The following is a 26,084-nucleotide window of genomic DNA, read 5'->3' as shown; positions in this document are numbered from 1 at the left end:
TGGGGCTGCCATTGATTTGATAACTCTCAGAAGCATAGTTGCAGGGGTCACCAAAGTGAGACTGTCACTGTCATTGGCTGTCTTAAGGGCAATTACTCGTTCGTGGCTTGGAACTTTGGTCAAAGAACAGCCTTTTCGTTTCTTGAATCTGAAAAACAGTCCTTTTAATGTTTCACTTCTCAGCCGCCGCTCTCCCCCCCCCCCCCCCCGCAACTTCCTTGCCTCAGACAAACCTGCCGGAGAGACTGTAAGGGATTATCCAGATCTTCATTTGTGGAGGTATGATTGTTTTTTTCAGCCAGTGTTGAAATTTAAGTTACTTGCCAGTTAACTAGGCGGAATAGCTGTCAACTACAGAATTTTTGTACCCTATTGAAAAAAGCTAAACACAGGACATTTAGGGCATCCTGCCAAAGTCAATACAGGACAAAATCATTTAATATAGGACTTGTATATACAGGATGCCTGGCAACCTTAGTCACTGTTATTTTGGTTGTTAAATGAATCTGCCCTAAAAGGTCCCCCACACGCCTAGGTCCTAGGAAGGGAGAGGGCCTTAAAAAGGTAGATGGGGGCTTCCCTGGTGGCGCAGTGGTTGAGAGTCCGCCTGCCGATGCAGGGGACACGGGTTCATGCCCCGGTGCGGGAAGATCCCACATGCCGCGGAGCGGCTGGGCCCGTGAGCCATGGCCGCTGAGCCTACGCGTCCGGAGCCTGTGCTCCGCAACGGGAAAGGCCACAACAGTGAGAGGCCCGCGTACCGAAAAAAAAAACAAAAAACAAAAAAAGATAGATGGGAACCATGGTTCTCCTAACGGCTGCCCAGCCTAGAACCCAAGCGGGATGCCTGGCGTGGGCCTCTAGGAGATGACACAACAGAAGCCATTCTCCCCACACCCGCACAGCTCAGGCTCCAGGTGACCCAGGGAATAAAGGCGGCCGACCGCTGATGGGGCAGTCGGTTAACTGGGGCCCACCTAGGTCTAGAGACCGAGATCTGAGTAGAGTAAGGTAGCATCAGCGCCCTCACAGCCCGCCCTCAGTCGGCTCAGCGGTTGAAGCACAGGGGCGGAGGCACCCGCCGCTAACACAGCGGTGCGGCGCCCGCAAACGACGTCACGGGCAAGAGCCCGCCCTTATTCCCGCCCCCTCAGGTCACGTGAGGCCGCGCTGCGGGGACCACCGAGACGGGCCGCTTCCGGACGGCCTAGAGGGGCGTTCGACGCCCGTGATCGGTTCCGTATCGGCTTTCGGAGACTCACCTCTTGGGGTTCTGAGGGGAACAGGCTTGGTTCAGGCGAGTTCTTCCTGCTAGTCTCGTCCGGCGCCAGCTTCCTCGCTTTCCTTAGCGATTCGTCAGCACCCCGCCCCTGAACTCGCCTCTCTGACCCGGTGCTCGGGTGTCTGGGCCTCGCAGAAGCCGCCGAGGTGGCTGCGGGGCCTCCTAGAGCCCTGGTCCAGTCCCTTGCCCACCGAGGCGTGATCCTCTTTTTTGTCCTAAAGAAGTTGGCCCAACTGCCTCCCGTGCCCGGTACCGAAGTTTCTGATATTTGGGGTCTCCTGCTTCCTTGGGTGGAGAACCCGTTGGGGTCTCCTGTCATCATCACCCACTGGAACACTTAAGTATTTTAGCTCAATCCAGATCCAGCTACCCCTGTCTCCCTTCTCCAAAGGCACCCTTTTTGGGGTCAATGTCATGGTCCCTCTAAGCGCTTTTTTAGGTTTTTGTTTGTTCAGACCCAGCACTGTAGGGACGGGATTCGTCTTGGATCACTAGGTCCGCTCAATGTGAATGGGCCCCAGAACGCTCTTGGGCAGAGCAGGCAGGTGGTGAATTGTCCCGAGGACCAGGCAGTGCAATTTATGAGGGTTTGGGGCGATCAGCCAGAGCAGGGCTGATAGAGCCTCCTGCCAGTGCTCGAAAGGAAAAGACGGAAGACTGTAGGCGGCTGTGGGTGGCGTAGCACAGGGACTATTGCACTCATGGCTCTTCTTCTTTTAGCTTTTAAGGTTCTTGCTCTTCCAAACCCAGAAGACAGTGCACGGAGCCAGGGAACATCAGCCATGCTCCAAACCACTTGGCCTCAGGTGAGCTGAGCTTTTTTTCAGTCTTTTAAAAATCACATTAGCTATCAGGTAATCAGGAAAGGACCAAGAAGGCCTAACTTGGCCAGGCTATGGTTTCCCTCTTGAGTCCATCCCAAGGGCTGTGGTTGTAAATACGTGGTGGAGGAAATAAGAGTCTCGTGTGTACAGAGTGATGAGTTTGGATGAATAGGTTTAAGTGGAAAAAGGGGGACCCAAGCCAAGAAATTCCCCCTGAATGTGGAAATCCAGATCATGTTCTACAAATAAAAGTTGCCAGCACAGATACAGGAAACAGCCTTGCCAAAGGGGAAATGAGTTGGGGGTGGTGGATAAATTAGGAATGTGGGATTTAAAAAAAAAAAGTTTGCCTGCCGAGATCAGAGAAATTCTTTTTTTTTTTAATTAATAAATAAATTATTTTTGGCCGCGTTGGGTCATCGTTGCTGTGTGCGGGCTTTCTTTAGGCGCGTCGAGTGGGGGCTACTCTTCGTTGTGGTGCGCGGGCTTCTCATTGCGGTGGCTTCTCTTGTTGCGAAGGATGGGCTCTAAGTGCGCGGGCTTCAGTAGTTGTGGCACGTGGGCTCAGTAGTTGTGGCTCACAGGCTCTAGAGCGCAGGCTCAGTAGTTGTGGCGCACGGGCTCAGCTGCTCCGCGACATGTGGGATCTTCCCGGATCAGGGCTCGAACCCGTGTCCCCTGCATTGGCAGGCAGATTCTTAACCACTGTGCCACCAGGGAAGCCCCAGAGAAATTCTTTATTGAAGAGATTGCTCCACAAGTAGTAGATGTATCCCAGAGAGACCAGCATTGTTTTTTCCATATGTGCTTTCTAAATGCTAGGTGCATAGTACTGAATAATGCAGACAGGTTCCCTTTTCTCATGGAGGGTACTTTTACCAAAAACAAATAAGTTACCATAATTACCTGTTGCTAAAGTTCAGTGCTTTGTAAAAGTGTGGTCCATAGGTGGGCAGCATCAGGATCACCTGGGTGCTCATTAGAATTGCAAATTGTTAGTCCCACTGTAGACTTGGAGTCAGATTGGTGAGGAGGGTAGGGTAAGTGGGGTCAGGAATCTGTTGTAACAAGCTCTCCAGGTGATTCTTATGCACCTTCTCAAATTTGAGAAGCCCCAAAGAAGCTACCTTTGAAGGTAGTGGTCAGGGAAGCCCTCATGGAAGTGGTCACATGACGTTGAGACCTCAAGGATGAGGTAGAAATAGTCTTGGAAACTACTGGAGAAAGAAGTAAAGAAGAACTTTCCAGAGAGGACAGCAAATGCATCGGCCCTGGGCTGGGAGAGAAAGCTGGGTGTACTCTGGAGACAGGGAGAGGTCAGAGGAAGTAGTTCATTGTGAGGTGGGACAGCTGGGCACATGGCTTGGAGGTCACTGTGAAGATTTTGGTTTCTATTCTGGGTTCAGTAGGAAGACACTAACGGATTTTAAGCAGGGGAGTTGAAAGGGATGGATTTATATATTAAAAAGGTTTTCAGCCTGTAGTGGTGCATTGGTTGCAGAAGAGTGTGAGTCAGGATGATATTGCAGTCCAGGTAAGAGATTAAGTATTGCTCTCCCTGCCCCTTTCCCTTTCTTTTTTAGTAGACTTTATTTTTTTAGAGAAGTTTTAGGTTCATAGCAAAATTGAGCAAAAAGCACAGAGTCCCCATATGCTTCCTGGCTCCACACATGCAGAGCCTCCATCGTTATCAGAGTGGTACATTAGTTACAATTGATGATCCTACATTGACACATCATAGTCACATAAAGTCCGTAGCTTTCATTAGCGTTCACTCTTTTTTTTAGTAGATTTAGTTTATTTATTTAATTTATTCTTTGGCTGCGTTGGGTCTTCATTGCTGCACGCGGGCTTTCTCTAGTTGTAGCGAGCGGGGGCTACTCTTTGTTGCAGTGCGAGGCCTTCTCATTGCAGTGGCTTCTCTTGTTTTGGAGCACAGGCTGTAGGAGCACAAGCTTCAGTAGTTGTGGCACACGGCCTTCAGTAGTTGTGGCTCGTGGGCTCTAGAGCGCAGGCTCAGTGGTTGTGGCGCACGGGCTTAGTTGCTCCACGGCATGCGAGATCTTCCTGGCCAGGGCTCAAACCCATGTCCCCTACATTGGCAGGTAGATTCTTAACCACTGTGCTACCTGGGAAGCCCAGGGTTCACTCTTGGTGTTGTACATTCTATGGGTTACAAATGTGTAATGGTATGTATCTATTATTGTAGTATCATACAGAGCCTCTTCAAAGGCTCTAAAAATTCTCTGTGTTCTGCCCTCCCTTGCTGGCAACTATTGATCTTTTTGCCTTTTCCAGGATGTTGTGTAGTTGGTATCATACCTTTTCATTTTGGTTTTATTCATTTAGCAGTATTCATTTAAGGTCTTGTGTGACTTTTCATGGCTTGATAGCTTATTTCGTTTTAGTGCTGAGTAATATTCCATTGACTGATTGTACCACAGTTTATTTCTCCATTCACCTACTGAAGGACATCTTGGTTGCTTCCAAGTTTTGGCAATTATGAATAAAGCTGCTATAAACATCCTTGTGCAGGTTTTTGTGTGGACGTAAGTTTTCAACTCATTGGGAAGCTACCGAGGAGCATGATTGCTGGATCATATGGTAAGAGTATGTTTAGTTTTGTAAGAAGCTGTTAAATGTCTTCCAGAGTGGCCACACCAGTTTGTATTCCTGCCAGCAATGAATGAGTGTTTGTGTTGCTCCACATCCTTGCCAGCATTTGGTATTGTCAGTGTTTTGGATTTTGGCAATTCTAATAGATGTGTAGATCTCATTGATTTAATTTGCATTTGCCTGAAGACATATGTTGTAGAGCAGGGGTCCCCAACCCCGAGGCCAAGGACCGGTACTGGACTGGTCCTGTTAGGAACCAGGCTGCACAGCAGAAGGTAAGCGGCGATCAAGCGAAGCTTCATCGGCCGCTCCCCATCGCTCACATTACCGCCTGAACCACCCCCAACACCCCCGTCCAGTCCGTGGAAAAATTGTCTTCCACGAAACTGGTCCTTGGTTAGGGACCGCTGTTGTATAGCATCTTTTCATATACCTGTTTGCCGTCTGTATAACTTCTTTGGTGAGGTACCTGTTCAGGTCTTTTGCCCATTTTTTGAATCGGGTTGTTCATTTTCTTATTGAGTTTTAAGAGTTTTCTATATACTTGGGATAATAGTCCTTTATTATGTCTTTTAAAATATTTTCTCACTATCTATGGCTTGTAGTCTCGTTTTCTTGAAGTATTGTCTTTTTAAGGTAGGGTTTAATTACCCCTCATCATTTCTTTCAAAAATGTATTTCCTTCAAAACCTTCTCAGCTAGTCTTTCACACTTAATTTTTTCAGATTACTCAAAATGATCCCCTACCCCTGTATAAATCTCATTGATTTTTTGGTGGGGGAGTGGATTGTTTTGAATTCCTAGGCAAAATTGGGGTAATTGACTTCTTTACAAGTTTGATTCTTCCCATTCAGAAACACTGTATGTTTCAATTTATTCAGTTCCTCTTTTATTTATTTTAATAAACATTTAGTTTTCTTGTCTTGGTTTTGCAGGTTTTTGTTAGGTCGGTTCTTAGCTATTTTCATATGAATAGCTCTTTTTTGAATTTTATGAATTTTATGAAAATTTTATGAATTTTCTCTTTTTTTGTCTTCTAATTGTTTATGGTGGTATTTAGGAAAGGTAATCTTTTTTGTTCACTTATCCTATATCTAGCTAACTTAATGAATTATTTTGTCAGTTTTAAATGTTTTTTGTTTATTCTCCTGCGTCTTGGATATTTTTTAGGCAGATAGCTATTTCATCTGCAAAGATGTTTATGTTTCTTTCCTATATTTATGCTCCTCCTCCAGTCTTTCACAGAAAGTAGAACCTCAGTGCCTGGTAAATTATCAACCATCAACTTTAATGGATGTGCTCTGGCACTTCACTGTTAAGGTGGTATTTGCTGTTGTTTTCTGACCTTCTTCATAAGTATAAAAATTTTTATTGGTGATCAAACCATTTTTGAAATTAATTCTTTCAGCAAATTCATATTAATCATCTTGCATCTGCCAGGCAAATGTACTGTGTGCTAGTAAACCAATAATGAACAAAACAGAATCCTTGCCTCATGACTTACAACCTGGTGGGGGGAGATAGACAATAAAAGTATAATTTGTCAGATGATGAAAAATACTGTGGAGAAAATTAAAATAAGTTGAGGTACATAGGGGCCATCCATAGGAGGAAGAAGAATGTATCAACAACCTAACTGTCTTGAAAAAGTAAGTTCTCCTTTAATAATAGGCATTTTTTTGGACTCATGATACCTGGGGTTATTTGACAGCAGATGGGAAGAACAGTTTGGGGAGGAAGATGGTACTGGGTGGAGAAAGTTGTGAGAACAGCTCTGAAGATGCGAGGGAGTGAGGTTTGACTTGCTGCACGCAGAGGTGAACTTTGGTTTACCTGTGAGCCTGTGGCCGCTGTCATCAGAAGCCCTTTAATGCCTTGTTGTTGAAGCAGTGATTACTCACAGGACATCATGGTTCTGTCTGATGTTTGGATTTGGGGCTCAAGCTATTTGGGGGGCCCTTTGAGCCTCGTCATTGCCCAGCTTAAGGGTCAACTCTCCCTTTGAGAAGTTTCTAAATTTGTTCTTCTCTCAACGTTTCCTTTTGAACTGAGTTCCTTAGTTCTTGTTTGCAAAGGACCCCCTAAGAAAGACCTGAGTGTAGTGCCAGTAGAGTGGCTGGGAGCAGTTTAAGTTGCCAGCATTTATGCTTGGGGTATGTTTCTTCCCTGCTTCCCCCAGGAGCAGTTGTGAGAGCATTCCCTTCTCCCTGTCCCCTCTGCTGACTCCAGTGCACAGGCTGCCAGGAGAGACTGGGACACGCAAAGAGTAAGGGGCTTAGCTGAGCCCCTGTGGGTAGGTGTCTTCCTTTTCATTGGACTGCATAGGGTGGTGAGAATCTCCTAGGAGACGGAATCATCTGCGGGGTCATGAAGGTGAGAAGGTGCAGAAGGCAGGAAACCCCTCCAGGCTGAGCCCAGTCTCTGTGGTCTGCACTGTGCTGTCTATAGAAGCAGAGAAGGTAGCCAGTGGACACCGTTAGAAACTGCTCCTACATCTCATGGAAGATGCAGAGGCTCTGGCTCCTAGGATGGTGTGTGCGGTTTTGAAATAGCTAGCTGATCGCTCAGTGTAGATTGGGGGAGGGGCCCCACGTGGCCTGGAGGGAGCACAGTAAAGATGGCTTGATAGGTAATTTTGGAAGTTGGGTTTGAAAAGATGTTCTCCAAAGATGGGGCAACACCAGGTTATGATGAGGTTCAGGGGTTAGCTATGTGTTTGGAGAAGTTCATGAGCCCCGTGTCGGAGGCAGCATGCTATGTGGGAAGAGCCCAGGTTTGCTGTTTGACAGGTTTGGGTTGAAGTCCCAGCTGTGTCACTTCCTGGCTGTGTGATCTTGGGCAAAGTAATGAATTTTTCTGAATCTTAGTTTCATCCTTTGAAAAATGGGAGTAACAACTCTGACTTCATATATATGTTGTAAAGAGTAAATGAAAGACAAGATTTTTTTGATGTGGACCATTTTTAAAGTCTTTATTGAATTTGTTACAATATTGCTTCTGTTTTATGTTTTTGGTTTTTTGGCCACGAGGCTTGTTGGATTTTAGCTCCCTGACCAGGGATTGAACCTGCACTCACTGCATTGGAAGGCAAAGTCTTAACCACTAGACCACCAGGGAAGTCCCAAAGATAAGATTTAAAAGTACCCACCCAATGGGGCTTCCTGGTGGTGCGGTGATTAAGAATCCGCCTGCCAGTGCAGGGGACACGGGTTCGAGCCCTGGTCCGGGAAGATCCCACATGCCGCAGAGTACCTAAGCCCATGCGCCACAACTACTGAGCCTGCACTCTAGAGCCTGCAAGCCACAACTCCTGAGCCCATGTGCCACAACTACTGAAGCCCATGTGCCTAGAGCCTGTGTTCCACAACAAGAGAAGCCACTTTCCAGCATTTATTGTTTCTAGAGTTTTTGATAATGGCCATTCTGACCAGTGTGAGGTGATACCTCATTGGAGTTTTGATTTGCATTTCTCTAATAATTAGTGATGTTGAGCATCTTTTCATGTGTCTCTAGGCCATCTGTATGTCTTCTTTGGAGAAATATCTACTTAGGTATTCTGCCCATTTTTTAATTGAATTGTTTGTTTTTTTGATATTGAGCTCCATGAGCTGTTTGTATATTTTGGAGATTAATCCTTTGTCCATTGTTTCATTTGCAAATACTTTCTCCCATTTGGAGGGTTGTCTTTTCATCTTGTTTATGGGTTCCTTTGCTGTGCAAAACTTTTTTTTTTTTTGCGGTACATGGGCCTCTCACTGTTGTGGCCTCTCCCGTTGCGGAGCACAGGGTCCGGACGCGCAGGCTCAGCGGCCATGGCTCACGGGCCCAGCCGCTCCGTGGCATGTGGGATCTTCCCGGACCGGGGTACGAACCTGTGTCCCCTACATCGGCAGGTGGACTCTCAACCACTGCGCCACCAGGGAAGCCCTGTGCCAAACCTTTTAAGTTTAATTAGGTCCCATTTTGTTTATTTTTGTTTTTCTTTCCATTACTCTAGGAGGTGGGTCAAAAAAGATCTTGCTGTGGTTTATGTCAGAGTGTTTTTCCTATGTTTTCCTCTAAGAGTTTTATAGTGTCCGGTCTTGCATTTAGGTCTTTAATCCATTTGGAGTTTATTGTTGTGTATGGTGTTAGGGAGTGTCCTAATTTCATTCTTTTACATGTAGCTGTCCAGTTTTCCCAGCACCACTTATTGAAGAGGCTGTCTTTTCTCCATTGTATGTTCTTGCCTCCTTTGTCATAAATTAAGTGACCATATGTGCGTGGGCTTAACTCTGGGCTTTCTATCCTGTGGGTCTTTTTCTTCTCTTGTGTTTCCCGCCTAGAGAAGTTTCTTTAGCATTTGTTGTAAAGCTGGTTTGGTGGTACTGAATTCTCTTAGCTTTTGCTTGTCTGAAAAGCTTTTGATTTCTCTGTGGAATCTGAATGAGTTCCTTGCTGAGTAGAGTAATCTTGGTTGTAGATTTTTCTCTTTCATCACTTTAAGTTTATCGTGCCACTCTCTTCTGGTCTGCAGAGTTTCTGCTGAAAAATCAGTTGATAACCTTATGGGGATTCCCTTGTATGTTATTTGTTGCTTTTCCCTTGCTGCTTTTAATTTTTTTTCTTTGAATTTAATTTTTGTTAGCTTGATTAATATGTGTCTTGGTGTATTTTTCCTAGGGTTTATCCTGTATGGGACTCTCTGCTTCCAGGACTTGGGTGACTATTTCCTTTCCCATGTTAGGGAAGTTTTTGACTATAATCTCTTCAAATATTTTCTCAGACCCTTTCTTTTTCTCTTCTTCTTCTGGGACCTCTATAATTCGAATGTTGGTGTGTTTAGTGTTGTCCTAGAGGTCTCTGAGATTGTCTTCAATTCTTTTCATTCTTTTTTCTTTAGTGTGCTCCTTGGCAGTTTATTTCCACCATTTTGTCTTCCAGCTCACTTATTCATTCTTCTGCCTCAGTTATTCTGTTATTGATTCCTTTTAGTGTATTTTTAATTTCAGTTATTGTGTTGTTCACCTCTGTTTGTTTGTTCTTTAGTTGTTCTAGATCTTTGTTAAACAGTTCTTGTATTTTCTCAGTCCTTGCCTCCATTCTGTTTCCGAGATTCTGGATCATCTTTACTATCATTACTCTGAATTCTTTTTCAGGTAGATTGCCTATTTCCTCTTCATTTATTTGGTCTTGTAGGTTTTTACCTTGTTCCTTCATGTGTGACATATTTTTCTGCCATCTCCTTTTTTTTGTGAGTGGAATTGTGTTCCTGTCCTGCTGATTGTTTGGCCTGAGGCTTCCAACACTGGAGTTTGTAGGCTGTTAGGTAGAGCTGGGTCTTGGTGCCAAGATGAGGACCTCTGGGAGACCTCACTGCGATGACTATTCCCTGGGGCCTGAGGTTCTCTGTTAGCTCAGTGGTTCAGACTCGGAGCTCCCACCGCAGGAGCTTCAGCCCGACCCCCAGCTCGTGAAGCAAGACCCCGCAAGCCGTGCAGGGTGGTGCAAAAAAGAAAAGAAAAAAGAAAAAGGAGAACAGTAACAAAGTAAAAAATAAAATTAAACTAGGAAGCTAACAGATATGTTAGAAAAAATATAAAAATAAAAATATAGATGAAACAACAACCAGAAGGTAAAACAGAACCATAATAGTAAAAACAAGGAGTAGGGAAAAAAAAAGATGGAAAAGGCCTTGGCTCTGGAAGGCATGGCCTAAGCAGGGGCGAGGTTTGGGTGGTGGGCAGGTCCTATGCTTAGGACCCACAGGGCTGAAAAAGGCCCTGACGGGGGTGGGGGGTGGGGCTTAGGCTCAACAGAACAGAAGGGGCCCAGGTGTACCCCCCACCTCTGGTTTCAGAGGGTGGGTAACCCCGCTTGGGAGCTCAGCAGGCATCCTGGGCCCGAGTGGGCAGGGCAAATGCCCTTGCTCCTCTCCTGCTCCTCCAGTCCCAGAGGGCCCCTCCCGCCTGCCTCTCCTGTTCTCCCCGGTCTCCCTCCCCAGGACCGATGCGGCCTGGAGTGGGCTTTGGAGGGCTGGGGAATCAGCCTGGGAACTTAGCAGTCTCCATGGGCCCGAGTGGGTGGTGCAAACGCCCTCCGCCCGTCTCTTGCTCCTCTGGTCCTGGAGATTGGGCAGGGGAAACGCTGGGTGTGCTCCCCATGATCCGAGCCCCTGAGGGTCCCACTAGTCATGGGACCCCCTCCCGCCTCTCAGCCACCCTTCAGGGCTGCCAGTCCTATCTAGCCTCCGCCTCTCCTCCCCGCTCAGTACCCCCACGTCCTACCGGTTCACTTGGGGCTTATTCCCATCTCCTTGGGCATCAGGGTCCCCCACCAGCGTCTGGCAGGCGCCCTAGTTGTGGGGAGAGGCAAACTCTGCATCTTCCCACACCACCATCTTCCTGATGCTTCCTAATTTTTATTTTATTATGGAGTATAGTTGATTAACGATGTTGTGTTAGTTTCAGGTGTACAGCAAAGTGATTCTGTTATACATATACAAGTATCTTTTCCTTTTCAAATTCTTTTCCCATTTAGGTTATTACAGAATATTGAGCAGAGTTCCCTGTGCTATACATTGGGTCCTTGTTGGAGATCTGTTTTAAATATAGCAGTGTGTACCTGTCAATCCCAAACTCCCAATCCGTCCCTTCCCCCCACCGCCAGTCCCCTGGTAACCATAAGTTCATTCTCTAAGTCTGTGAGTCAGTTTCTGTTTTGTAAATAAGTTAATTTGTATCTTTTTTTTTTTTAGATTCTGCATATAAGTGATATCATATGGTATTTGGCTTTCTCTGTCTAACTTACTTCACTTAGTATGATAATCTCCAGGTCCATCCATATTGCTGCAAATGGCACTCTTTCATTCTTTTTAATGGCTGAGTAATATTCCATTGTATATATGTACCACATCTTCTTTATTCATTCTTCTCTCAATAGACATTTAGGTTGCTTCCATGTCTTGGCTATTGTAAACAGTGCTGCAGTGAACATTGGGGTGCATGTGTCCTTTCGAACCATGTTTTTCTCCAGATATATGCCCAGGAGTGGGATTGCTGGATCATATGGTAGCTCTATTTTTAGTTTTTTAAGGAACCTCCATACTGTTCTCCATAGTGGCTGTTACAAATTTACATTCCCACCAGCAGTGTAGTGGGTTCCTTTCTGTCCACACCCTCTTCAGCATTTATTGTTAGTAGATTTTTTGTTAATGGCCATTCTGATTGGTGTGAGGTGAATCTCATTGTAGTATTTATTTGCGTTTCTCTAATAATCAGAGGTGCTGAGCATCTTTTCATGTGCCTCTTGGCCATCTGTATGTCTTCTTTGGAGAAATGTCTATTTAGGTCTTTTGCCCATTTTTGGATTGGGTTGTTTGTTTTTTTAACATTGAGTTTCATGAGCTTTTTGTAAATTTTGGAGATTAATCCCTTGTTGGTCACATCGTTTGCAAATATTTTCTCCCATTCTGTGGGTTGTCTTTTTGTTTTGTTTATGGTTTCCTTTGCTGTGCAAAAGCTTTTGAGTTTAGTTAGGTCTCATTTGTTTATTTTTGTTTTTATTTCCATTACTTCAGGAGACGATCAGAAAAGATCTTGCTGTGATTTATGTCAGAGAGTGTTCTGCCTATGTTTTCCTCTAAGAGTTTTATAGTATCTGGTCTTACATTTAGGTCTTTAATCCATTTTGAGTTTATTTTAGTGTATGGTGTTAAAGAATGTTCTAACTTCACTTTTTTACATGTAGCTGCACTGGGACTATTCCTAAGGAGTGGCTCCTCTGCGCATAGTGGAAGCTGTTGGGGAAGGCCAGGAGAAGCTGGGGCAGGGAGTACATGCGGCCATGCATATGTACTTCAGCTGAGGGAAGACAGAGAGAGTGGTTGGTGTACAGAAATTAGGTGACAGGTTAAGAGTACATGAGGGCAGCAGGTGCTAGAGGGACAGATCCATGGAGAAATGAACATAGGGGTTGATGCAGTTACCAGGCAGGAGAGCCCCAGATGCCAAGTTATGAGGTTAGGATGACAGTTTGGAGCCCCAGAGCTGAGTAGGTGGGAGAGCATTGGTGTTCTGAGTTTGGAGGTGGGAACACTGGCCTCTGGCTGGCCTCTGGCTGGGGTGCTGAATGCTCTTGTCCATAGAGCAAACCTTCCATGGGGCTCAGAGTCACAGACACTGGCAGGTCCATCTCTTCCCTGCAGCTCAGACTGCCCCCTTCTGGCCCTTGCTCAAGGCTTCAGCAGGAACCTGTTGTTTCAGGAGCCAGTGACCTTTGAGGATGTGGCCGTGTACTTTACCCAGAACCAGTGGGCCAGCCTGGAGCCTGTGCAGAAGGCCCTGTACAGGGAGGTGATGCTGGAGAATTATGCAAATGTGGCTTCCCTGGGTAAGGTCTCTCTCATTGGCCTTCTGTGATAGTTTCACGTCTTCTCAGATATCTTGGGGATTCTAGTAGTCCTTAGGTTTGATGGCTCCAGAGGGGAGTTCTGCACTTATCAGCCTTTGGAGATGCTGAGTGGGGAAATCTCAGGTTCCCTTTGGCTTTGAAATTGGACTTCATTACTTCCCAGGGAAGAGCGTGGTTCTGGACCCTGAGGGAGAGGATTCTCCCGGGTACCCCTGGGAGACCTCTGTTCCTCCATCCTTCCAGTGTTGTGGGATGTGGGCCCTCTCCTGTGTGGAGGAGCCTCCTAGGATATCAGTACATACATCCTTCCTGGAGGGATTTCCTTTCTTCTGAGTCAGGGTGAGCTTGCACTTTCTCCCTGAGGAGAATCACTGTCTCCCTGGCCATACCTTGGAGCACAGTTTGGACCCCTTCCTCAGAACCCCTGGTGGCCCATTGGTCCCCTGGGCAGTCCATTTCTCCCCTCCCCAACTAGCCCACGATGGGATGGGCAGAGAGATCTCAGGAACAGCTCTGGATGTCTCCCCTCAACTTGTCTCTCTCTCTTTCTTGCTGGAGAAGCACTTCCATTCCCTACACCTGTTCTGATCTCCCAGCTGGAGAGAGGGGAAGCACCATGGGGCCCAGATCCCTGGGAAGCAGAGATTTTGAGAGGCATCTGTCCAGGTGAGTAAGAGGACCTAGTGCTTTCTGGTTTGCCTTCCTGGTTTACTCGAAATATTTCTCCTGCAGCAGAGAACAAAGCTCCCTGTAGTTTTTATAAGGTAGTACTCAGTACGCTCTCTGACCTCTGTTGAGCTCCCGCGCTGAGCCCGGAAGGACCAGTCGCTAGGAGTGCATAGCTGCACGCTGTCCACATCCACATGGCTATCCTCCCATGGAAAAGCTGTGACCCACTACCTCTGAAACCACCTCTTTTCTCACTTTACCAGGGAAAATATTTAATTTTATGCCAATTTTCATGGCAAAGAAGTAGGGTTTCAGCCATACTTTTAAGGAAAATATTATTCTGTGGGTCAAACTGATTTATCTGTGCTATAGCTATGATTTTATTTGCCTCTTTAGTGTTTAAATCATGTTTAGTATTTAAAAGTTCCTGATGTCATAATCGTGAGGTTTACGATGTATTTGTTTTCTATAGGGCTATAGAGGAAAGGGCAAGAATATTCCCCCAATACCACACCCAATACACCCACCCACCCTAAAATTTCCCAGAGACTGCTTACCAGTCCTGGGAGCTTTTGTTTACTTGGGTTTTCTTTCTTTTAGGAAGAAAGTTTCCAAGCCTCATTTCTCACACATACTGCAACGTTGTAAATAGTGGTTCCTTTAGCAGTAATACCACAGTAGCCTACAGCTCTTCGATCAACTTGTGTTCTGGCTGACTTTCTGAAAGAACTAATGTTTTATCCCAGAATATTATGTGGATTTTTTTTTTTTTTTTTTTTTTGGCCGTGCTGTGTGGCTTGTGGGATCTTAGTTCCCCGACCAGGGATTGAACCTTGGCCCTCAGCAGTGAGAACACGGAGTCCTAACCACTGGAACACCTATGTGGAATATTTAGAAGTAGAATTATCAGGGCTTCCCTGGTGGCGCAGTGGTTGAGAGTCTGCCTGCCGATGCAGGGGACATGGGTTCGTGTCCCGGTCCGGGAAGATCCCACATGTTGTGGAGCGGCTGGGCCCGTGAGCCCTGGCCGCTGAGCCTGCGCGTCCGGAGCCTGTGCTCTGCAACGGGAGAGGCCACAACAGTAAGAGGCCCACGTACTGCAAAAAAAAAAAAAAAAAAAAAAAAAAGTAGAATTATCAGGCCATTATTTAGAATTCAGAATATGGGTGGTTTCCTGGCTTCCAGGTGGGGCATTGGGATCCATTGTTTCTCTGTGTGTGTTACCGCACTGCTCAGCCGCTCATCTAACGGGTGTCTTTTCCCTTCTTCGAGATCTCCCTCTCTCTCTTTTAAAACCTGTTTCCATTTCTTGCTGATTTCCTCTCACCTCTCCCACTCTTTTTTCTTTTTTTCCCCTCCTGCCTCTTTTCCTTACCCCCATCCCCTTTTTTAACTGGCTGTGCTGCATCGCTTGCGGGACCTTAGTTCCCCAACCAGGGATTGAACCTGAGCCCCCTGCAGTGGAAGCATGGCGTCCTAACCACTGGACAGCCAGGGAAGTCCCCTTCCCATTCTCATTCTGCACATTTCACCTGCCCTGGTTCATTCCCCAGCCCTTCCTTATAAGAGGCACTTCCTGGACTGGTTCCAGTGTCATCACTTCTCCAGTTATATGTTACTGTTTTTCTTTTTCTCTCTCATCCTCCTTTATGGATGCTTGTAGCCATCTTATCGGTAATTTTTAAAAAATCACTTCCTACGAGAGAAAATCAGGACCACTGGATCCTGTTTCCCTTCCAGTTCAGTAACGAGGAACACTTGTGGTTTCTTTGGTCAGGTGGTGAGTCCTGGACTAAGACAGAAGAGCCAGTGGTAAAGCAGGAAGCCCCTGAAGAAACAGAGGTGCACAGCATGCCAGTGGGAGGGCTTTTCAGAAACGTGTCTCAGCACTTTGATTTTAAAAGCAAGGCACCATGGCAGACTTTCAGTCTGAATCCCAATCTAATACTTCGAGGTGGAATGAAGTTCTACGAGTGTAAAGAATGTGGGAAGATCTTCAGATATAACTCAAAGCTCATTCGGCATCAGATGAGCCACACTGGGGAGAAGCCCTTCAAATGTAAGGAATGTGGCAAAGCTTTCAAGTCCAGCTATGACTGTATCGTACACGAGAAAAATCACATTGGCGCAGGACCCTATGAATGTAAGGAGTGTGGCAAAGGTCTGAGCTCCAACACAGCCTTGACCCAGCATCAGCGGATCCACACGGGCGAGAAGCCGTATGAGTGTAAGGAGTGCGGCAAGGCCTTCCGTCGGAGCGCAGCCTACCTTCAGCATCACAGGCTACACACTGGGGAGAAACTCTATAAATGTAAGGAATGTTGGAAAGCTTTTGGGTGTAGGTCACTCTTTATCGCCCACCAGAGAATTCACACCGGGGAGAAACCCTACCAGTGTAAGGAGTGTGGCAAGGCGTTCACCCAGAAGATTGCTTCCATTCAACATCAGAGAGTTCACACCGGAGAGAAGCCTTATGAGTGTCAGGCATGTGGGAAAGCCTTCAAGTGGTACGGCAGCTTTGTTCAGCATCAGAAATTGCACCCCGTGGAGAAGAAGCCTGGCAAGGCTCTCGGGCCGTCCCTGCTGTGTCCCCAGGGCCCCTCTTCAGCCTTAGCTAACATGCCTTTCCAGGGCCCCTGCTCTGCTCCGGCTGTGGCCATGCCTTCACTGGCCTTGCCACATGCCGTCCTCATTCCTGCCTCCAGGCCCGTGTTAATGCTGCTGCCCGCCTCTGGAGTCCCTTCTTCTCCTGTCCAAATAGTACGAGTCTTCCAGGGTCTTCCTCCCACTGTGAAGCCTTCCCCAGTTATTCTGACCCCTTCTCTTCACCCCTCGTGAGCTCTGTGTTGGCACTTCTCTGGCTGTTACACACAGCAGATCTCCAACCTAACTTAAGCTTGATTTGTGGCTTTTACACCGTACATGTGTTACGGCTGTTTCGGCATAAGCGCCATTGTAATCGAGATATATTTAAAGACTGTGCTTGTATGATATTTTCTCTTTATTTCTGGGTAGAAAATGGAAATACTTGACCTTCATTTTGGTCCCTTTCAGACTTGAACAGTAACGGCCGTGTCTGCATTGTGGGGCTGCTGGTGGTCGAAGTGCTAATAGGACGCTTTGGTGAATTAGGGACGTTTGAGAGAGAGGACATCCCCGTATTAGGCCCCTGTGATTAGAGAGAAGCAGCCTGGGAGAAACAGAGGAGGCATTTAAGACCTGTCAGAGTTGAGAATTGCAATGAGCTTCCAACCATGGCCTTTAGAAACGAATGCAGATTGTTCACTGGGTGAAGGTGTGGTGTATTCATGCAGTTGAAGTTGGGTTGCTATTGACACAGATCATTGAGGATCTTGTACGTCTCTGCAAAAGATCATTTGAAATAACCAGTTTAAAAAAAAAGAAAACATACAGTGATAACAATCATTTATATGATGAATAGCAATCATGTCTTTAAACATGAAGTTGTTTTTTTTAATCTTTAGTTTTGCTCTTGATATCTAGATGTTTCCTTGTAACTTTGGTTTCCTAAGTAAACATACACCAAGGCATTCATCTTTGTTCCATCTGTTGCATAAATTTTTCTTGGTGTGCATTCTGGTTTCCTGTTGGCAAGCACTGGTTTCTACATTGACTTTTCTCCAAATTGTAGACATGAACTTTGGCAAATTACTAAAGAAATAGGAGCAACCGATTTGGGGGAAATCTGAATATGTCTGCAGAATTGTATTTTAGGAACAAAGAGGGCTATGTAACGGGTCAGTGGTTAAGCTTATGTGACAGGTTAGTGAAGTGGAATTTTGGATTGCTCTTGCTTTTGACCTTAGGTGAGAATCTTTTATAACTGTGCAAAGGACTATGTGAAGTAATTCCTGGAAAAAGAACTTGAGTTATGCATTACAGGCACACCTTGTTTTATTGCGCTTCACTTTATCCATTTCGCAGATAACTTGTTTTTTACAAATTGAAGGTTTGTGACAAAACTGCATTGTTGGATAATGGTTAAGAGTTTTTAGCAATAAAGTATTTTTTAATTAAGGTATGTTCTTTTTTTAGACAATGCTATTACATACTTCATAGACTATAGTGTAAACAACTTTTATATGCACTGGGAAACCAAAATATTCGTGTGGCTTGCTTTCTTGCTATATTTGCTTTATGGTGGTGGTCTGGAACTGAACCAGAAGTATCTCTGAGGTCTGCCTGTATTAGCACTAATATAAAGTAAATCCTTAAATGTTGATGGAAGGGGCCATAACATTTTTTTAAAGTTGCTTTTGCTGTCTGCATGTGTCTCCATTGCAGTTAACAGAAAAACCTTTACATTAGTGGTTCTTAAACTTTACCATGTGTCCGAATAAGCTGGTGTAAAAAGAGTAATTTTCTGGCCAAACTCTCAGAGATTCTGATTTTGGATATCCATGGTGATGCCCAGACCTTTAGTGTGGACCACACTTTGAGAGAGGTACCTTGAGCAGCAAATGCCTGGGGGGGGGGTGTACCTTGATAAAGGGCTTGCCCTATTTCACAGTGATCTTCAGGAGAGAAACCGCTAAAAGTAGTTTAGGTGGTAAGAGTTTTAGAAGAAAAGAGAAAAGTAAGTGAAATTTGTTCTGTAGGGAAAAAAAGGGGCAAAGAGAACTGATGTAGCTTATGAAGAGTTCTTGAGGTCTCCACTGCCAGAAGGTTCGTGGGGTTGACATTGGTTACCTTTTGCTGTTTTTGTGGTTTATTTGCATGTTGGATGAAAGAATGAGGAAAGTTTTTTTCTTATATAAAGTTAGTACACTTCAAACTAGCTCTTGGGTTAAAGAGAGCGCAAAGTGAAAGCTGCAGATGATTTAGAACTGAACAACAGTAAGAATAGATCATAGCAGGGTCTAGGGGATGTGGCGAAAGGTGGTACTTGGAGCAATGTTTACAGTCTTGGATGCATTCTTTAGAAAATGAGTTTGAAGGCTTGCAATTCAGAAGGTTGGGGTGGGCGGCGGGATGGTGGTGGGAAACAAAAAAAATTAACCAAAAACTAAAAACCAAGCAAACAGACCACCAGCCCCCTTCCCAATAAACTTAGAAATAAGATACGCAGCAGAGTTTGGTGTTTGTTTATTTATTTATTTACTTACTTAATTTATTTTTGGCTGCATTGGGTCTTAGTTGTGGCATACAGGATCTTCATTGAGGCAGGCGGGATCTTTCGTTGTGGCACGGGCTTCTCTCTAGTTGTGGCATGTGGGTTTTCTCTTCTCTAGTTGCGGTGTGCAGGCTCCAGGGCGCGTGAGCTCTGTAGTTGTGGTGCGCAGGGTCCAGAGCGCGTGGGCTCTGTAGTTTGCAGCACACAGGCTCTCTAGTTGAGGCGCACGAGCTCAATAGTTGTGGCGCACGGGCTTAGTTGCCCCACGGCATGTGGGATCTTAGTTCCCTGACCAGGGATTGAACCTGCATCCCCTGCATTGTAAGGCGGATTCTTTCCCACTGGACCACCAGGGAAGTCCCCAGGGTTTGGCAAAGATGGCAGTTGAACATGTTAGCATTTACACCCTCCTGAACCTCCACTAAGATAGTAAAGAGTTTAAAAATTAAAAAGCATAAACTCAGAAGAACAATGAAAATAAGCTGATGACAACATTTTGGAAGCTCAAAATCAGGTGAAAGGGTTGTGACTTTTAGCAGAGCTGAGAAAGGTAAATCCTAAGCCACATTGCAGGAAGCTGAGCAGCACCCCCATGTGGCAGAATTCCCAGAAAGGCTTAGGAACTGAAGATTCAGAAACCTCTGGAAGAAGGGGATGCTGGTGGGGTGAAGAACAGGAAAATTGGCTAAAAGTCTTTAAGAAGAACTTAGATTCCTGGTCACTTCCCCACCTCTCTCTTCTCTGGAGCAGTGTAGCAGGAATTTTGAATGTTGGGGAACCACACTGAATGTTAGGTCCTTCTCTGTCACCCCCTCACCTACTCCTGGTTCTATCCAGAACCTGCTAATAGACTTGTGCACCTTCTAGGCTGGAAATCAGAACTTTCTTTGGGAGATCTGATCAAGTCAGGTGAAGAGACCAGTGATTCCTCAGTAAAATAGCTCCACACAGAAGTGCCAACTGTGCACGCAGAACTTCTCACCAGCTTTTTGATGCTCCATTTTTAAATAAAAAAAAAAAAGCCAAGGATGTGAAAAAGGCTGAAATGGGGGAAAAAAGCGCTATTGAAACAGACTATGCAGTAAGAAGAAAATTTAGCATCGTAAGGTTACAGAAGATGTTTGCAACTAACCCTGAGACAATAGATTGCTGAAAAAAAGGAAAATTCAGAGAACAAAAAAGAACTCTTGAAAACAAAGTTGATATCAGAAATGAGACACTCAGTGTCAGCATTGGAAAATAAAGTCAAGGGAATCACCCAGAAAGTATAACAAGAAGAGGTGAAAGTGGTAAAAAGAGGTCCAGGATAGGTGACCTAATAGTTAAGTAGGCAGTAAAGAGAGGAATAGAGACATGGGAGAGGAGGAAGTCATAAAAGAAATGTCAGTACTTCAAGGAGATTTCCCAGAACCGAAGTCTAGGGCTTTGTGCCTTCATCAGCCCGTATTAAGAGGAGGCCCCAAGTATTGGAGTAAGACTACCCTGTCGTCAGGCCTCAGGCAGCAGGAATGAAGTAAGAGCCTCCCTCACTAGGGGTCCAGACCCCACCACCATCCTGCAGTCTCAGCCTTCCCATTGTTAGCAGCCCTGAGACTGTCAGAACATTCTCAGCACGTACTATGTGTTTATCTCAGTCGCCACAAGGAACCCGGAACCCAAGGGTAACCTCCACCTCTTGGAAATGTAATCATCTACATCTCTGCAGTTCCCCTTTTTGTCTTCGTGTGTTACCTTTCTCCAACTCCTGAAAACTTCACTCCACTCTCTGAAGCTGGCGGGCCCATTGGTAGTGAAAGTCCCTTCGTGCTCAGCATCCCTGAACATTGCCTTTACCTTCTCGCTGTAATCAAAACCTCATCCCTTGAGGGTGCTGTTTCTTCCCAGGCACCCTCTGAAATGGTGGTTATATTTCTTCCACATTCCTAATGTCACATAGCTTGGGTCCTCCTCTTTCTCTGTGCCAGGTTCAGGCCATTCTCCACCTCTCCCTTTTCGCCAAAACCTCCACCTTTGAATCTTATGTCATTAGGCTGGAACCTCTGGGTCACATGCCCTCGTTCCTTGAAGATGTTAGCTTGTGGCCTGCTGTCACTCTGTTCAACATTAATCTTTTTCTTTTTTTTTTTTGGCCTTACCATGTGGTTTGTGGGATCTTAGTTTCCCTGACCAGGGATTGAACTCAGCCGCATAGCAGTGAAAGCACGGAGTCCTATCCACTGGACCACCAGGGAATTCCCCAAAATCCATTTTAACACGTTTAAGCAGAAAGGGATTTCCTGCCTACCACTAGGTAGCTTACAGAATTTCCGAAAAGGAAACAAGCTGGGATGCCACATAGATGCCAAGAAAAATGACCAGGGTCAGTACCAAGAGGCTCCAGTGGAAACCCAGCAGCTGCTGGTGCCTGCTACTAGACTGCCACCCCACCCCACTGAAGAGAGGGGCTAGACCTCCAGGAGGTTTGCTACATATTCTGAGAAAAAGCAAGTACACCCACAACCATTTTGGTAGGATACTGACTGTATGGTGTCATGACCTTTATTTCCATCTTCTGAGAAGCTGTACCTGCTCAGTGGAAATTGGTTGTATGTGTACATCTAAGTAGCAAGGGCTTCTGGGAAATAGTTTTTGGATTCTACCTGGGAAAGTGAGATTTATAATGTGGAGAAGTCCTAAAATGGGGAAAGGATTTTCAAAATATTTTGGGCAGCTATAAAATAGCAGATAGTCATCACAGGCATAGAAAAGGACCGAAATCTCTGAAGAATGCACTATATTCATGGGTAGAGAAGGTCAATATCAAGATTACAATTTTTGCCAAGTGAATTTATACGTTAAAAGCAGTTCCAGGCTTCCCTGGTGGCGCAGTGGTTGAGAGTCCGCCTGCCTATGCAGGGGACACGGGTTCGTGCCTCGGTCCAGGAAGATCCCACATGCTGCAGAGCGGCTGGGCCCGTGAGCCATGGCCGCTGGGCCTGCGCGTCCGGAGGCTGTGCTCCGCAACGGGAGAGGCTACAACAGTGAGAGGCCCTGGTATCGCAAAAAAAAATAAGTTCCAGTCAAAATTACTAGGGGGTTTGTGTGTGTGTGTGTGTGTGTGTGCGTGCGTGTGCGCACACACATGCAACCTTACAAATTGATTCTAAAATTTATACAGAAGAGTAAAGGGCAGTAGCTAAGACAATTTTGAAGAAGGTGGGAGATTTTGTGCTACCAGATATTAAATATATTGATCTTCAAAACAACAAAACAAAAACAAAGCAAAATCCTCCAGAACCTAACATACACTGTAATATGATTTATATGAATTACTGTTTAGAAATATACACATTTTATGCAAAATTATACACATTTATACAAAATACAGAATTATAGAGAAATAAAGTGAAGTGTGATCAAGCATCAGTGGCACAGGCTGAGAAAATATACTTCTATTCCTCTCCCCTCCTTCCTCCTTTATTCTCCTCGTACTGCTTCTCTCATTCTGTCCCAGATTCCAGGAACTCAGTCCCAAATGCTGCCCCCCAGTGGTCCAGCACCCCTGCCTTTGCCCTATCTCTTTGCTGAAAACAATAGTAGATATTTTGTTTCTAAAATATCTTGAATTAATGATTCTCAAAGTACTTTACAAAATGTGTTCTCTTAACACCCGTATAAGTAGATGAGTACAAATATTTTATGGCTGTCCAGAAAGAAATTATGTGATTTGCTGTAACCTCAGTACATTGTTTTAAAAGCTAGATAATATAGAAACGAATATATTGCTTAAAGAAAACATTTTGAAACTTTTATTACATGAAGCCCAATTATAAGGCTGGCTCATATATTTCTCATAAATGAATCAATAATGAATGTTATTTCATTTCTACCAATCTACCTACTAGTTACAGTAGATGTGTGGTGTTATAGGAAATTTCGGTTGGTCAGAATTTTCAATTTACACCTTTGCCACCTACTCAAGGACACCTTGGATTTTACTAATGATAAAAATATATACTTTCCCCATGCTGTTTACCATGCAATATTAAAGCACAATGCACTGCAAGTTAGATTTTCTTTTTGTAAAATTTATTTATTTTTGGCCGTGTTGGGTCTTTGTTGCTGTGCGCGTGTTTCTCTAGTTGCCACTCTTCATTGTGGTGCGCAGGCTTCTCATTGCGGTGGCTTGTTGCAGAGCACGGGCTCTATGCACACGGACTTCGGTAGTTGTGACGCACGGGCTTAGTTGCTCCACGGCATGTGGGATCTTCCTGGACCAGGGATCGAACCCATGTCCCCTGCATTGGCAGGCGGATTCTGAACCACTGCACCACCAGGGAAGTCCCCAAGTTAGATTTTCTATCTCAGGTTTGTATAAAAAGAAACTCCAGAGATGGTAAATGATCTTGCTTAAGGGACACAGTGGCTAGAGACAGAACTGAAGCATTTCGATGCCCCCTTTCAGCTCTGATTTTAACTTTCTAAGAAAAACAGTCTCAAGTATAGCAGGAGTTTTCAGTGTATCAAGTAATTACTTACATGGGATAGATTATTTTTTTCTTGCTGTTGTTTTGCAGGCAGTCTTGGCAGCTTAGTTGCAATTTGTTCTTCAGTGACTAGTAGCAAATTGGTTAATTATGGAAGGAGTGATGTCCATTAGATTGCAAAAGTGCAAATATTGAGTCTCAAATGTATAGGTAGCAGAAATGTGAAGCCAAATTGTGTCCGTTCCTGAGAAGGAGGTTCTCTTTATAGCCACTGCTGTGCTGGGACAGGGCAGTTTTCTTGTACCTTCTCAGCTCTCTCATTTCCCATAAACAAGACGTCTGATTATTTTATAAGCGGTTGAGAAGAGGTGTCTACATTATTTCCACTTTTAATCTCTTGATCATATAAAATGGCTTTTAAATTTTTTTAAGTTTTTTTTCTAATTAGAAATACATGTTTTGAGCAAAAATCTAGCCTAGAAGAGTATCTAGGCCTGAATTTCACCACTTTTAATACTTTGGTGAACACACAAACACACACACACACAATGAATGTGCATTCTGTAATATGCATATTGTATCATAGACTCCTTTTTTCAGTTAGCAGAATACCATGCACATGTCCTAGTCGACAAATGATCTATAATGTCATGTTTAATAGCTACATAATATTGCACTGCATGGATTTCTTCATGGAACCAGTCTCTTATTAATGAACATTTAGGATATTTCCATTTTGAATCGCTTTAAATACTTTGATGAACACCTAGTACATACATGGTTGACACAGTCATGATTTATTATTTTTTAGCTGATGTCTACAGTTTTTTTAAATAAAAGAAATAGAACATTTCTCATAAATTAAGGGTTCCTTTGATACCGAGTCCAAGCTCGTCCAGCTTGCTGCACAACAGGCCAATAAATCGGGAGACGAGTTGTTGATGCAAGGAATAATGGCTGTAATGGGGAAGGTAGCAGACCGGGAAGATGGCAGACTAGTGTGACAAAGAACCATCTTCCTTCAGTCAGAATTCGGGCTCCTTGTACACAGAGGAGGGGGAGGGGGCCCCTGCGATGCCAACCAATGGCCGAGCGGGACCGCTAACGGATGCTCGCTAACGGCCCTGCACTAACAGCCATGTGCCCACCCTGCCCCTATTATACCTTTTGTTCTATTTTGCTGTTTTATTATTTTTCCAGAGCTAATCTATAAATAGTAAATGGCACTGCTTTTCACATTTGAAAAAGTTGACCTCTGTGCTGTTGTCCCAGAGATGCAGGAGACAGTTATGCCGTGTGCAATCACGTACGCTAATTCTCTCTTCGTCTCTGTGGGTTATTAGTCTATCCCGTTTTTCAGCAACACCGCAACGAAGAGTAGCCCCCGCTCGCCGCAACTAGAGAAAGCCTGTGCACAGTAACAAAGACCCAACGCAGCCAAAAATAAATAAATAAATAAATAAGTAAATTTAAAAAATTTTAAATTTACTAAAGATAACTGTATTGTTATTATGTAAGAGAATATTCTGAGGAAGTATACCCACTGAAGTATTTATGGATAAAGGGCCACAATGTATGCAAATTACTCTTAAATATTTCAGAAAAAAATGATCATCTGTCTATCTCTGTCCATCCATCCATCCACCCACCCACCCACGAGAGAGAGAGAGAGAGAGAGAGAGAGAGAGAAGGAGGGAGAGAAAGAAAAAGCAAATACTAAAGAAAATGGAGCAAAATGTTAATAGGTGAATGTAGGTAAAAGGTAACAGGTTTCATGTACTATTCTTATTCTTACAACCATTCTATAAATTTGAAATATAAAAAAAGTAATATAAATGTATTTTTGGATATTCAAGGACTAAATAATTTAACCATCATGTTACAAGAATATGTGTGCTTCAGAAAAATGAGAAAGTAATGTAGAAAAAGTACAGAAGATCTAGGAAATTGGAAATCCAGCACAGGAGAAGGAGAAAGGAAGCCCCAAGAAGGCAACAGTAACCAGTCCAGACTGGAATAGAAGGATAAAGCATTGTGGGAGAGAGAGGTGAAAAACAAACAAACAACAAACAAACAAAAAAGGAACTGATAGGGACTTCCCTGGCAGTCTAGTGGCTAAGACTCTGTGCTTCCACTGCAGGGGGCACGGGTTCATTCCGTGCTCCGGGAACTAAGATGCCACATGAGGCATGGCATGGCCAGGAAAAAAAAAAAGGAGCTAATAGATTACTTGAAGTGTTTGAGTGTTCAGAAAAAATATTGTTTCACAGATCTGTGAGAGAATTTGGAAAAAAATAATAAGGCGTAATACAAAACAAAGCAAATTACAAAAGAAAAAAAAATCCAGGCAACTGTGAAGTACAGGAAAAGCAAAAAGTTGAGTAAGAAAATGTAGTCATAAATCATAAAACACACCTTGGCTTATCAAGTAACAATATTTACAGTCATGATAAATAAATACTACAGTTTTTTATAACCCAAATTTGTGTTATAATTATATTGGGAGAATGAGGGAGTATAATGAGATGTAAAAAATTACATCCTCAATGAACACAACCAGATAGAACTCAATAGATTCTATCTAAAATTAATAACTCTGTGAAGAGCAGTATAAACATATGTGGCAGCTACTGTTGGGTGCCTACAAAACAGCCAATCCCTTTCTTCCTTCTACCCAGATTTTGTTCAGCATTCCCTACTTC

General features: G+C 44.5%; 1 protein-coding gene across 2 annotated transcripts; it reads left to right on the top strand.

Moving 5' to 3' along the window:
- The first annotated feature begins 305 nt into the window (after positions 1-305).
- Positions 306-17,820, top strand: ZNF621 (zinc finger protein 621). 2 transcript variants are annotated; one of them, XM_022563644.2, is made up of 4 exons: positions 306-2,088; positions 12,966-13,092; positions 13,672-13,779; positions 15,560-17,820. In XM_022563644.2, exons 1-4 carry the CDS (start codon positions 1,984-1,986, stop codon positions 16,618-16,620), a joined length of 1,401 nt encoding a protein of 466 aa, XP_022419352.1. In that variant the 5' UTR covers positions 306-1,983; the 3' UTR covers positions 16,621-17,820. The 2 variants fall into 2 exon arrangements, with proteins under 2 accessions (XP_022419352.1, XP_022419353.1); XM_022563645.2 differs by having other exon boundaries at positions 309-2,088; positions 13,675-13,779.
- The last annotated feature ends 8,264 nt before the right edge of the window (positions 17,821-26,084 follow it).

The sequence above is a fragment of the Delphinapterus leucas genome, chromosome 10 (assembly GCF_059928025.1).
Source record: "Delphinapterus leucas isolate spDelLeu-1000000601 "Yukka" chromosome 10, BTC_Dleu_Yukka2, whole genome shotgun sequence".
In the NCBI taxonomy this organism is placed as follows: domain Eukaryota; kingdom Metazoa; phylum Chordata; class Mammalia; order Artiodactyla; family Monodontidae; genus Delphinapterus; species Delphinapterus leucas.
Note: the sequence above shows the minus strand (reverse complement) of the source record. Positions and strands in the feature narration are given on the sequence as shown.

Excerpts from the sequence above, each read along its gene's own strand:
- ZNF621 (XM_022563644.2), top strand. The coding sequence starts at position 1,984 with ATGGCTCTTCTTCTTTTAGCTTTTAAGGTTCTTGCTCTTCCAAACCCA. Across the intron at positions 2,089-12,965 it reads TCCAAACCACTTGGCCTCAG|GAGCCAGTGACCTTTGAGGA; the intron begins GTGAGCTGAGCT and ends CTGTTGTTTCAG. Across the intron at positions 13,780-15,559 it reads TTTGAGAGGCATCTGTCCAG|GTGGTGAGTCCTGGACTAAG; the intron begins GTGAGTAAGAGG and ends TTCTTTGGTCAG.